This window comes from Bathycoccus prasinos (genome assembly GCF_002220235.1).
Source record: "Bathycoccus prasinos genomic : Chromosome_6".
Lineage (NCBI taxonomy): Eukaryota > Viridiplantae > Chlorophyta > Mamiellophyceae > Mamiellales > Bathycoccaceae > Bathycoccus > Bathycoccus prasinos.
In genome coordinates, this window is record NC_024003.1 from 197435 (window position 1) to 210254 (window position 12820).

Genomic DNA, 12820 nt, shown 5'->3' on the forward strand with positions numbered 1-12820 from the left:
TACCATTGACCAGAAGAAGACAACACAACAACACACACAAACGCGCTACAACACACGCGGTAACATAAAAAAAAGATGATGACAATGACAGCGGAGGGATTTGAACCCTCGCCCTTGCGGACCGGAGCCTGAATCCGGCGCCTTAGACCACTCGGCCACGCTGCCGGTTGCAGCTTTTTTTCTCTTGCAAGAAACCAAATTAGGGTTTAGGAGTAGAAATAAGTAAAATAATTTTTCCCTCTTTTTTTTGACGACAAAAAACTTCAGAGGAGCGAAGTGCTTCATAAGAAGCGCGCGGTGATATCATCAACACACGAACGAACACTAATAATGGTAGCAGCAGTTTCGATATCAGCACCAGAGACGAATACTAATGATTCGTCTCGAAACATCAGTCAAACGCACCATCTGGCGGTGAAAGCCGCGAAAACGAACAAAGGGAAAAGAGCCATCGAGAAAAACGCCCCGAGACGGAAAGAAGTGGCGGCGAAGACGTTGATGCTTTTACACGGCGCGGTCACGTCGGAGGTTCTGAAATCCTTAATAAACGACCTGTCGCAAATGAAATACGGAGAAAATCACAAGATGAACAGGAAGAATCCCGGGATTCGACCGTTTGAAGGAGGCGGGGAAGTCTCTTTGGAGTTTTTCGCGGAGAAGAGTCACTCGGCGACGTTCGCGTTTGCCAATCACCAAAAGAAGAAACGACCGCACGCGATTACGTTTGGACGATTTTATAACCACAAGATTTACGATTGCGTGGAGATGATGGTGAACGGAGAGACGTTCGTACCGATTATTAAGTTTGGTAACGCCGCGGCTTCCACGACGATTGGCTCGAAACCGTGCATGATGTTCCTGGGCGATAAGTTTGAAACCGACGCGAATTTGAGACAGTTGAAGAACGTGTTCGCGGACGTGTTTCGAGGACGAGTCGTTTCGAGAATAAACTTGAAAGGTATCGATCGAGCGATTGTCATCACGGCTTTAGAAGACGGGAAAACCATTTTGTTTCGACAGTTTGCCATCAAGTATAAAAAAAGTGGAACGCGGTTACCGAAAGTACACTTGGAAGAGATGGGACCGCGATTCGACGCGACTCTAGGGAGAGTGAAACTCCCACCGCCAGACGTGGAAAGAGAAGCCATGCGCGTGGATAAGACGTTAGTGAAGGAAGAAAAAGCGAACGCGTTGAGTCAAGGTATCAGCGATAAGGTTGGTAAGATTTACGTGCATAAACAAACCGAAGGCTTGGACGAAATCAACCGAAGGAAAAGTTTAAAAGGCGGCTTGAAGAAGAAGGAGAAGTAGTAGATAACGCGGTATAATAATAGGAATTTGTTTTAAAGAATACGTTTAGTAAATTTAGTTGCACAGTAGCACACGCAATCCCGTTGCTCTTGTTGTCGTGTTAGAGAGAGAGAGAGAGAGAGAGAGAGAGAGAGAGAGAGAGATTTTTCGCGCCTTCGCTTATTCTTCGTTTTTTATTCATGACAACATTTTTCCCGTGTGCTGCTCCCTCAAATTTCTCCACCACAAGAACGATAACAACAAAGAGATAGATGTCTTCTCCATCCTCCGAGAAGGATGGGGAGGAGGAGGAAAAAGAGGACGACTCTGCAGACGACGACGACGACGACTTTGTTGGCGAAGACGTCAGAAAAATCTTCAATCGAGACGGCTTTCTTTTCCTTCCCGCACAACCGAGGGAGGACAAAACAGTTAACGGGAGCCAAACGGAAGTCATCGACGCGGACGCGTTTGTCGCGCAGATGTTCCGAGAGTTTCGCGCGCCGTCCATCCCGACCGAGTCTTTTACCTCCTCTGAATCATCTGCGATGATGATTGATCTCGACGATTCCTCCACGTGGCCGCGAGAGACGGACGGGAAGAGGAGGATATGGGAAGTCTGCGCTCCAGGGAAAGGAGAGCACTGGGTGAAGTTGAGCGAAAGCGCAAGGAAAAGAAAGAATACAAAATTCGTTCGATTGATCGACCAGTTGCTCGGCGAAAACGCTTGGCACGTGTCGTTAAACCAAGAACACGAGGGAAGGTGTAAAGTGAGACACTGGTACAGCCCACTCGTGTTCCCCGAGGGAGATTCGGGAGTGGACGAGGATGAGGTTGGAGCGTCGCGCTTCCCGAGGAAGATTTTCTCGTCGAAGAGACGGAGAGCAAAGTTTGTGTCGTTAGTTTTAGAGGAGGATGGAGCGAAATGCGAGGATGTTTTAAATGCGATGGTTGAAGGAAGAAGAAAGAGTAACAGTGCATCTTCATCATCTTCATCATCTTCTTTAACTCCCGTCGACGAGGTTTTACTGTGCGCGCACGAGTACGGAAGACGATTGAAATCGAGCATGGGACGAGTCTTGCACCATAAGAAACCAAAATATTTTTGTAGGAGAAAAGGGAAAAGACGTGACGATAATAACAACCCAAGCGAAAGCAATGATAAACTCTTGTTTGGAGGAGATCATCGATGCAGTATTTACCAACATAACGCGACTACGAGAACATCAGCGAGTTCGCGCGCGTTTTATCCAGTAAATCGTAGGCGCGTTCTTGGAAAAGGATGGCACATCGACATCGGGCCTGGTTTTGACGCCGATGCGCAGCGAAGGTCAACAGGTCATCCAATGCAAGGTTTGATACTCTTAGTTTTATTATCAGATAGTCACGAAGGTGGTGGAGGCACCGCCTTTGTTCGAGGATCGCACCGGAGTATAATTAGAAACGGATTTCGCGAGAACGTCTTTGGCGAAGAAAACGGTACGAACCAAGACTTGAATAACTTCGCGCAACAAAGCATTCAAGACCAAACGGTTTCGAGAGATTTGTATATGTCTTACGAAAAACCAGCGGCGAGTTTACATAGCGGCAGAGGAAAAGATATTAGAAACATAGAACAAATAGTTGGGAAAAAAGGTGGGATTGCAATTCTCCATCCTTGGTTAGTCCATAGCGGAACGACGAATCACAGAAGCTCGTTGCGCGTTATGATGAATGGAATGATTCGATTCTCCGAAGACGCGTTTGTGTATCACGGATTGAGAATATTGGACGATGACGACGACGACGACGACGACGTCGACGACGAAAATGATAACGATGATACTGCTCAAACAACAAGAACTGATTTGTTACTTCGAGGAGGAGGAGGAGGTTCTACTGTCACAAAGGCGTTTTATTCGAGTAAAACGTTCTCGAGAAACTATCATCGGCAATCCGTTTCAATCATAATGCCCGTACATAATGCCGAAAAGTGGCTCGATGAGAGCGTGAGCTCCATTTTGACGCAGAGCTACGACGGTCCTTTGGAAGTGTCGTTCTTTAACGACGCGTCGACAGATGGTAGTTTTCAGAAAATGCGCGAGTGGATGCTCGCGTTGCGGTATGCCGGCATCGATGTCAAAATAACAGAAAAGTCAGAGAACACGAGCGGGCGATTGGAGAGTAAAAGTGAATGTAAAAATCGTCCCGGTGGTATTGGATTCGCTAAAAACCGCTCGGTCGAATATTCGCAAGGATCGATATTAGTTTTCTTTGACGCCGACGATATAATGGCGAACGATAGAGTGAAGATGCAAGTTCAACACACCATTGAAAGTCCGTCTTCAATTATTGGAACGACGTGGAAGCGTTTCCCCGATGGATCCACCGCACATTACGAACAATGGGCCAACAGATTATCCAACGAAGAAATGATACTCGAGCAGTTCAGGGAAAATACCGTCCAAATGCCAACGTGGGCGATGGCGAGGAAATGTTTCGACGACGTCCCGGGCGGCTTCGAAGAGTCGCCTCCAGATTCCGGCGAAGCTGAAGATACCATATTTTTTCACAAACATCTCGATATTCACGCCGAAGAGAATAAACGTCGAGGAAAGTTCCCCATTCTTCGCGCGGCGTCCGATGATGGATGTAATCGAGAAGAACCTTTATTGTATTATCGTTGGACTGAAACTTCCGGGACGTCGCGCGTTCCTAGACGAAGACTTTTAGATTTGCGGGTTTCCATTTTTGAAGCACGCGTTTTGAGCAAACCGTTATGGAACGAGTTCCAAATTTGGGGTTGCGGCAGAGACGCTCGTAACTTTGTAACCGCGCTGAGCGCAAACGCGAAGAAGAAAATAGTCGCGATTGTAGATTTAGATGACAAGAAAATCGGGAAGATGTACAATAACTTGCCGATTGAGCATTTTAGCGCCGCGCGAAGAGGAATGTGTACAGTCGTATGCGTCAGTAAACGGAGAAAAGGCGCGATTAGCAAAGACGTCGACGATGAGTTGATTGAGAATGTTAGCGCTTTAGGTCTCATCGAAGGTTCGACGTTATGGTACTTCTTCTAATGTATTAAAACAAAGATGCTTCCGGGAACGCGTCCTTATAAAGCTTTCGCTCCGCGGAAAACATTTCTATGATGTGCCCAACACCTAACAATTCGGCTTCACCGTACTTCTTTCCGATGATTTGAATTCCGGATGGAAGTAATGTGTTGTTTTCATCCGCGCTATCTTTGCTTCTAATGACCAACGCCGGGAGTCCGGAGAGATTTACGTTTACCGTCATTAAATCACCGGTGAACATAGCTAAGGGCTCTTGGTTCTCGTTTTTCATATACGCGAGCGACGACGTTGCCGGAGTTAAGAAGCCGTCGTACGTTTGGAGGTGTTGCGTCATTTCAGCGTAGATTAATCGACGCACTTCTTGCGCTCGTTTATAATACGCGTCCGAGTACCCTTCGGAAAGCGTGTATGTCCCCATCAAAATGCGTCTTTTCACTTCTGCACCAAAGCCTTCAAAACGCGAACTTTTAATTGAATCGACTAAATCCATGTTCAAGTAATCCTGGGCACCGAAGCGAATGCCGTCGTATCGCGCTAAATTACTGCTCGCCTCGGAAAGCGCGAGAATGTAATACGCGGGAAGACCGAAAAGAAACGTCGGACAGGACACTTCGTGCACTTTCGCTCCTAAACTTTCCACCAACTCTATGGATTCCATAACGCTCGCGGAAACTTTTTCGTCCAATCCAGTAAAAGTTTCTTTAATCACCGCGAACGTCTTTCCTTTCAAAGGCGCGGCTACGTCGACTAAATTCTCTTTACTCACAATCGCATCCGTGAACGACGACGACCCGCTACTACTACTATTATTGTTACTGCTATCAAAGTACTTTGCGTCCAAATTCGAGTTGTTATCATCACCAGTATTACCACACAAAACGTCCATTAATATCGCCGCATCTTCCACGCTCGACGTGATTGGTCCTATGCAATCGAACGAGCTCGCGTACGCCAACAACCCGTGCCTGGAAACTCTCCCGTAACTTGGCTTCAACCCGACCGTCCCGCAAAACGCCGCCGGTTGCCGAATAGACCCCCCGGTATCGGATCCTAAACTCGCCGCGCACAACTGCGCTGCCACCGCGGCCGCGCTCCCACCACTCGACCCACCGGGCACTCTCGACTCGTCCCACGGATTCGACGTCGGCGCGTACGCCGAACTCTCCGTCGTGCTCCCCATCCCGAACTCATCCATGTTCGTCTTCCCTAAAACAACCACGCCTTCCTTATTTAAATGTTTCACCACGTCCGCGTCAAAATCTGGCCGATACTCTCTCAAAATCTTCGACCCCGCGGTCGTGTATGTGTTCTTCGTGCAAATGTTATCCTTGACCGCAATCGGAATCCCGTGTAACAAAGACCTCTTCTTCTCTCCTCTCTCGGGATTCATCCTCTCGCGGTCCATTTCCGCGGCTCGTTCCAAAGCGTCTTCTTCGTTCACGCTCGCGTAACAGTTCAAACTCGAATCTTTCATTCTTTTCAGGTACATTTCGGTGACTCGCAGAGACGTCAGTTCCCCCGACTGTAACTTTTGCGCGATTTTTTTAATCACGCTTTTTGTTGTGCCGTCGATTTCAGAAGAAGAAGAAGAAGAAGAAGAAGAAGAAGAAGAAGAAGCGTTACTACTGGCGGTGGCAAAACGACGACAAAAATTCTTCTTCTTCTTCTTCTTCTTCTTCGCGTTGTTGTTGTTATTCTTTTTGCAATTTACACCAACACCACCGCGCGCGCGCAAAGGAGGAGAGAGAGGAGGAGAAAACGTCATCATCATCATCCTTCTTCGGATAAAGAAGCGAAAAGCAGCTTTTTTTTTGTGAACTCTTCTGTAGAAAGAAAATGTAACAGAAGCACAAGATTTAGGGTTTATAACAACAAACCCTAAACTCCAACTTGTTTTTTCCTTCTCGAGAATTCGTCGCTTCACAACAAGCCGCGGGAAGAATACGAGCGAAAATCATCATCATGACCTCCTTTGGCGCGACGACGACGACGGCGGACAACAGAGACAAAGAACGCCTTACCGGTGGTAATAATGAGAACAACAATAAATCTACCCTGTTTGGGGGTAAAGTCGCCATCGTTGCGGCCACGGCGTGCGCCACCTTAGCGTTGGCCCCGTTTTGCTATTTGCAAGGCGCTCGGTCCGCCATCGCTGCGTCGAACAACGCGAACATCCTCCTCCCTCTGAAGGCGGAAAATGATGGACGACTGACGAGTAGTAGTTTTAGTAGTAGTAGTAGTAGGAGTCACGAGCAGCGACGAGCCACTGATTATGGCATCGAGAGAGAGTCGAAACTGGGAGAAAAGTCGTCAAAATCCGTCGATGTGAAGAGGAACAACAACAACAACAAAATCAATAACAACAAAAGAGCCGCGACGACATCGTTCGCGAAGAAGTTTGTGGAAGCGTACGAACACGAGAAAGTCGAACAGCGACGAAGGCGGAGCAGCAGCGAAAGTGCTTCTTCTTCTTCTTCTTCTTCCAGCTCGAGTAAGAGTAACTTGATCTCCGCGCTCGGCTCGTCGAAATCGAAAGTTCCCATCTACGTGATTGCGTTGGAAGACCGACCGGAGGAGTTTGAGAAGTACGAGGCAATTCGAACGGTGTTTCCAACCGCAGAGCCGACGCATGGGATCGATCCTTTGCAATGGCCGAACAGAATTGAAGATGCGCAATACGCGGTCAAAGGACTGAGAAGTTACATGCAAACGCACAAAAGCGATCCGGCGCTCGTGGATTTCTTAAAAGTTCGCCAAGAACCGTTCGTTCCCTCGGGTTTGTCCTACGGAAAGGAGGATGATATTTCGCCCGGGGTTAACTGGATCGATCAGTTTGACAACTTTCGAGAGCATCCGTGGTTGATGGCGATCGATCACAGAGAAAGCGACGGGAAGTTGACCGAGGAAGAAGTCGGGAGAGCGCATCACATCGGGTGTTTGTTCGCGCACTTGTACCAGTGGCAATTGATGCTCGACCGAGGCGAAAAGAAGGCTTTAATTTTCGAATCTGACGCGCCGAGAATCATGGAGGCGATACCATTTTGGGCGAGCGAACAAGTAGCGGAACACGCGCCGGTGGATACGGACATTTTGCTCATCCGAGCGCAGCACGTCGGGGAAAAACCGCCGGGGCCGTTGGCGACGACGTTTATCGCGACCAACCCGAACGATTCGAGCGAAAAGCAAACTATTAACATTCATAAGTATAAATCCGCCGGCGCTGGTGCTGGATTAGAAGCCTACGTCGTCTCGTCAAACTTTGCTAAAAAGGCGCAAGCGTATTTGGCCAGACACGGAGCGGATATGATTGACGGGTACATCATCAAGTTGTGCCAGAGCTCATATAAACACGCGATTTACGAGCGGGCGTATTACTCGATGTATCACGAGGATATGTTCTTAGAACCGTACGACGCGGCGCACCCAAAACCGACCGTGTTCAACTGCTACGTCGCGAGTACGCCGGATAAAGCGGATTGATATGTTTAGAAGTCAAACTTTATAAAATTATTATTTACTATTTTGATGTGTGTTGTTTATTTATATGTGTACATGAATCTGTTTACTACACGAGTGTCTGTTATCTCTCTCTCTCTCTCACTTTCTATTTTCGACCTCTCTTTCAAGCATCCTCGAACGTTTGTCGATGCGTAATCTGTTGTCCTTCTTCGCAAAGAGTAAACTCAAACGTCGCGACGCCGTCTTTGTATTTCGCCGAGCTCAACGCGTAACTTTTGGGAATGTAAAACTTCCTTTGCACGTATTTGCGATGTGTACCGCGCTCCATCCGATATGATTTTACTTTCGGAAATACGTCTTCTTTTCTCTGAGGTTCGAGGACGTTTGGATCCTTCTTCTTCGATATCCTCAGCATTTTCCGCACGATGTTCTCTTTCTCCTTGACTTCTTCTTCCTTTTTTTCTCTTTCTCCATTTTCGTTTTCCTCTCTCGTGCTCGAGACAACCTCGATGAAAAAAGCTACGCCAGGGCGATTCGTGCACTCTAGGGTCTTAAAGACAATGTTCTCGATGCTGACGCCGGGCATATCGCAATCCAAAATGTACTTCCCGCACGGTTTCCCCATCGTCTCTATAATACCTCTCACGTCGACGGGAATCACTCTCGCGTTTCTCGAAAGCACCGCGACGGCACCTGTTTTGTTCTCGTTGTATTCCTCCGGTAAGTCTCGAAACGCCTCCCGCGCTTCCCTTCTCTTCGTTTCATTAGTATCCTCTTCTTCCGCATGAAAATCGGAGAAAACACGACTCCTTTCAAACTGGTCCTGTCGCACCCGCCTGTGATACTCGTTTTGTCTTCTCTGCTGCGCGAGATATTGCTCCCGTAAATATCTCTGATTCACGTACCCTCCTCGTCTCCCTCTCCCTCTCTCCTCCTCTCCTCCCTCGTCCATCTCTTCCTCCTCTTCCTCGATCGTGTGGTCCCAGTTCTCCAAGTTCCTCTCCTCGTGAAAATATTGGTTCGTGTAATAGTTCCAATGCGGAGAGGTGGACGACCTCGAAAGACGTCGTCTGTGGTCCCCTCGTTCTTCCATCGCGCCTCCTCCTCCTCCTCCTCCTCGGTTGTTATTATTCTCGTTCGGTGATGAAGAGTAATAATAATACGGTTGTTCGTCAGACCGTTCTCCGTTTCCTCCGTTTCCTCCTCGAGTCGTCGTCGTCGGTGGTGAGTGGGGTGATTCAAACGACATGCGGCATGTTTTTTTTTGTATCTTCAAAGTTTGGCGTTATCGCGAAGATATTTTTCAATCAACTCTCGAGAACAAATTAGGGTGCTCTTTCTCTTTACAAACATTACACGTTAACGCGTCATAATAACAACGAGAAGAGCTTGATTTTGTACACGAAACAACAACAACAACAACAACATCCATTAATTATGTCGCAAAATTCCTCGAACGACTACTTGTCGGTGATATACACCGGGTCGATAGTACTCTTCACGCTCGCGTTGAAAGGTGAGAGAATTATGAGAAGATGATGATGATGAGTCACATTTCTTTTCCGTTCAAATCCGCCTTTTTTTATCGGAGATATTTTTTTCTTCTTCTAATTCTTCTTCCTCCTCGTCATCGCGCGCGAGACAGACAGAGAGTGACAGAAAGTGGAGATTTGAGGGAGTCTTCTGTCTGTCTCTTTCTTTCTCGGCGAGTGCTTTTGCGCGCGCGTTCCTGCTGCGTTCCTTCTTGGATGATGGCTTCGTGTGTTGTTCTCTTGTTGTTCTCTGGTTGTTGGAATTGAATTGGTGTCTTGGATTTTTTACTCACACAAAAGCACTTTACTTTTTATAGGATTATCGAAAACGGAAACTTCGCGCATGGGTAACATTTACGGCATGCTCGGTTTTCTCGTCGCGTTCGCGGGGATTTTAGCCTCCACCTTTGTGTATTCTCGAGGGTATTGGTTATTCTTCGCGGTGGCGTTACCGCCGGGTTTGGTTTCGGTTTTCATGAGCTTTCGCGTGCAGATGACCGGGATGCCGGTGATGGTTGGATTGTTCAACGGGTTTGGTGGTTTAGCGTCCGCGTTGCTCGGATTGGCGTTGTATTACGATCAACACGAGAAGATGCTTCAAGAAGCGAACGATTTGTCCTCGAATAAGGAGGTGTTGAGGTCGATTTTTTACCTCTTTGGCATCGTCGTCGGCGTGGTGACGTTCATCGGTTCCATCGTCGCCTGTTTGAAGTTGGCTGGGAAGATCTCCACGAAACCGATGATTCCACCGGGGAGAGTCGTTTGGTTGCCCTGCTTGTTGGGCGGTATCGTGGCGACTGGCGTGATCGCGGCTATGGGTGGTTTTGACGCGACTTCCGGCTCCGGCGGTTTGATTTGCTTATACGTCATGACTGGCCTCTCTGCTGTGTACGGGTATTTGTTTACCATGGCAATTGGCGGCGCAGATATGCCAGTGGTCATATCTGTGTTGAACTCTGGATCCGGATGGGCCGGCGTTTTCGCCGGTTTCATGTTGGATAACGAATTGATGATTATCGGCGGCGCTTTCGTCGGCGCGTCTGGGATCATTTTGTCCTTCGTCATGGCGGAAGCGATGAACCGATCGTTGGTTTCCGTATTAGCCGGTGGGTTCGGTGACACCGGTGGAAGCGCAAAAAAAGATCCAAACGCGCCGGTAGATGATCGTGAACCGACTATCTTCACCAAAGACGATACCGTCAAAACGCTCATGGACGCCAAGTCTGTGATTATCGTTCCCGGGTACGGCATGGCCGTCTCGCGAGCGCAACACTCCGTGTGCGAGTTGACGAAATTGTTGAGATCGTTCGGGAAACAAGTGCGTTTTGGCATTCACCCGGTCGCTGGGCGCTTGCCTGGCCATATGAACGTTTTGTTGGCCGAAGCGTCTATTCCGTACGATATCGTGTTGGCGATGGATGAAATCAACGACGATTTCCCAGACACGGATGTATCCATCGTCATCGGCGCAAACGATACGGTCAATCCAGCAGCACAAACCGATCCCACCTCTGCCATTGCCGGAATGCCCGTGCTTGAAGTCTGGAAAGCGAAGCAGTCGATCGTTTTAAAACGATCCTTAGCCTCTGGCTACGCCGGCGTCGAAAATCCGCTCTTTGTGTACCCGAACAACGCGATGTTATTAGGCGACGCGAAAGGTACCATCGATGGTTTAGTCGAAGAGATTCGCGCGAATTACGGAGGCGATTTACAAAAAGGTGACGTCGCCGTGAACATCACGACGAAGAAAAAACAAGAAGCGGCGGATTACACGCAGGTTCCGAAACCATTTGCGGGTACGAAACCGTTGGTGACTTTGGGCGTCGTTTCCGAAACGAAACCTGGGGAGAAACGGTGCGCGATGACGCCGGCAGTCGCTCGAACGCTTCTCGAAAAACACAACATCCACTGCATCGTCGAGTCAAATTGCGGTTTAGCGTCTGGGTATTTAGACGCTGAGTATAAAAAGTGCGGCGTCGCTGTTGTCTCATCGAAAGCGGAGGTTTACTCGAAAGTCGACGCGTTGTTGAAAATCGGTAAACCGACGGACGAGGAGTTGACTTCGATGAAAGGGAAAACAATCGTCGGTTGGGTATCGCCGAATTTTCCGGAATCCGAAGCTCTCGTCCAGAAAGCTGGGAGTTCAGGGTGTAACTTAATTTCCATCGATTCTGTCCCGAGAATCACGACGGCACAAAAGATGGACGTTTTGTCCTCGGTCGGTAAAATTGCCGGCTACAGGGCAGTCATCGAAGCGGTGCATAAGTTCCAATCATTCCTGGCTCCGCAAATCACGGCTGCCGGGAAGTATCCGCCGGCGAAAGTTCTCGTCATTGGTGCTGGTGTTGCCGGTCTCGAAGCGGTTGGTGCGGCGCACTCGTTAGGGGCGGACGTTCGAGCGTTCGATACGAGGTTAGAAACGCGCGATCAAGTCGAGTCTATGGGCGGTAAGTTTCTCGAGATGCACTTCGAAGAGGACGGTACCGGCGAAGGTGGCTACGCGAAGACCATGTCTCCCGAATTTATCGAGAAAGAAATGGAATTGTTCCACGAACAGTGCAAAGAATGCGACATTGTCATCACAACCGCGGCAATTCCAGGACGCAAAGCGCCGATTCTGTTGAAGAAGTACCACGTCGACGCCATGAAGGCTGGATCTGTGATTGTCGATTTAGCCGCGTTGACCGGCGGTAACTGCGAGTGCACGAAATCGAACCAAACGTACGTGTACGAAGATAAAGTAACCATGATTGGTAACACGGATTTGGTTTCCGGAGCTGCGCAAATCGCTTCACAAATGTACGCCACGAACATGTTGCACTTAATCTTGCACATGTGCGGAAACCCAAAGAAACCGGAGGAAGGTAAATTTCAAGTGGACTTTGACGATATCATCGTTCGCGCGGTGACGGTTGCCAAAATCGGTCAAGGTTTAACCTGGCCGCCGCCAAAAGGTACTGGACCACCACCGCCGAGAATGGATGCCAAGAAAACTGCCGGTGCCGCCGGTGATCTTTCCATTAAAAAGGAAAAAACGATGCTGTTTGGCGGTATCGTGAGCTTGAGCGAAGTCCTCGTGCTTTTATTCGTCACCGGTTTCCTCGTCGTCGTCGGTGTATTCTGTCCGCCGAGCTTCTTCACGTACCTTTTATTGTTCATCCTGGCCGCCTGGGTTGGCTTTTTGTTAATCGGCAACGTCGCGAGCTCCTTGCACACTCCGCTGATGTCCGTTTCGAACGCGATTTCTGGCATCGTCGTCATCGGCGGTTTGCTGGCGCTCGAAGACTACGCCACCAAAGACATCAAAGATGATATGGACACTTTGGGAAGCATGGCGGTTAAAAGAGGCGTCGGCGCGATCGCGTTGAACGCGGTAGCTATTTCCTTGGCCTTTGTGAACGTTGCCGGTGGTTTCGCGGTGACTCAAAGAATGCTCGGAATGTTCAAAAAGTCTTAAGATTACAAATTTACGAAAAGTTTAAC

General features: G+C 48.6%; 6 protein-coding genes and 1 non-coding gene across 7 annotated transcripts; 4 read left to right on the forward strand and 3 right to left on the reverse strand.

Moving 5' to 3' along the window:
- Positions 1-85: 85 nt before the first annotated feature.
- tRNA_Arg_ACG lies at positions 86-165 on the reverse strand. Its single transcript has one exon. It is a non-coding gene; the product is annotated as a tRNA-Arg (tRNA).
- A 165-nt stretch (positions 166-330) lies between these two features.
- On the forward strand, positions 331-1311 carry Bathy06g01120 (predicted protein; the record flags this gene model as incomplete). Its single annotated transcript, XM_007512428.1, has 1 exon — positions 331-1311. One exon carries the CDS (start codon positions 331-333, stop codon positions 1309-1311), a length of 981 nt encoding a protein of 326 aa, XP_007512490.1.
- Positions 1312-1562: 251 nt separating this feature from the next.
- Positions 1563-4294, forward strand: Bathy06g01130 (unnamed protein product; the record flags this gene model as incomplete). Its single annotated transcript, XM_007512527.1, has 2 exons — positions 1563-4242; positions 4287-4294. The coding sequence occupies 2 exons, from the start codon at positions 1563-1565 to the stop codon at positions 4292-4294; spliced, it is 2688 nt and encodes an 895-aa protein (XP_007512589.1).
- A 59-nt stretch (positions 4295-4353) lies between these two features.
- Bathy06g01140 (glutamyl-tRNA(Gln) amidotransferase, A subunit) lies at positions 4354-6111 on the reverse strand (the record flags this gene model as incomplete). Its single annotated transcript, XM_007512364.1, has 1 exon — positions 4354-6111. One exon carries the CDS (start codon positions 6109-6111, stop codon positions 4354-4356), a length of 1758 nt encoding a protein of 585 aa, XP_007512426.1.
- A 197-nt stretch (positions 6112-6308) lies between these two features.
- Bathy06g01150 (predicted protein) lies at positions 6309-7826 on the forward strand (the record flags this gene model as incomplete). Its single annotated transcript, XM_007512294.1, has 1 exon — positions 6309-7826. One exon carries the CDS (start codon positions 6309-6311, stop codon positions 7824-7826), a length of 1518 nt encoding a protein of 505 aa, XP_007512356.1.
- Positions 7827-7968: 142 nt separating this feature from the next.
- Positions 7969-8898, reverse strand: Bathy06g01160 (unknown protein; the record flags this gene model as incomplete). Its single annotated transcript, XM_007512458.1, has 1 exon — positions 7969-8898. One exon carries the CDS (start codon positions 8896-8898, stop codon positions 7969-7971), a length of 930 nt encoding a protein of 309 aa, XP_007512520.1.
- Positions 8899-9242: 344 nt separating this feature from the next.
- On the forward strand, positions 9243-12794 carry Bathy06g01170 (pyridine nucleotide transhydrogenase; the record flags this gene model as incomplete). The annotated part of the gene is made up of 2 exons (XM_007512697.1): positions 9243-9321; positions 9655-12794. 2 exons carry the CDS (start codon positions 9243-9245, stop codon positions 12792-12794), a joined length of 3219 nt encoding a protein of 1072 aa, XP_007512759.1.
- Between the last annotated feature and the right edge of the window lie 26 nt (positions 12795-12820).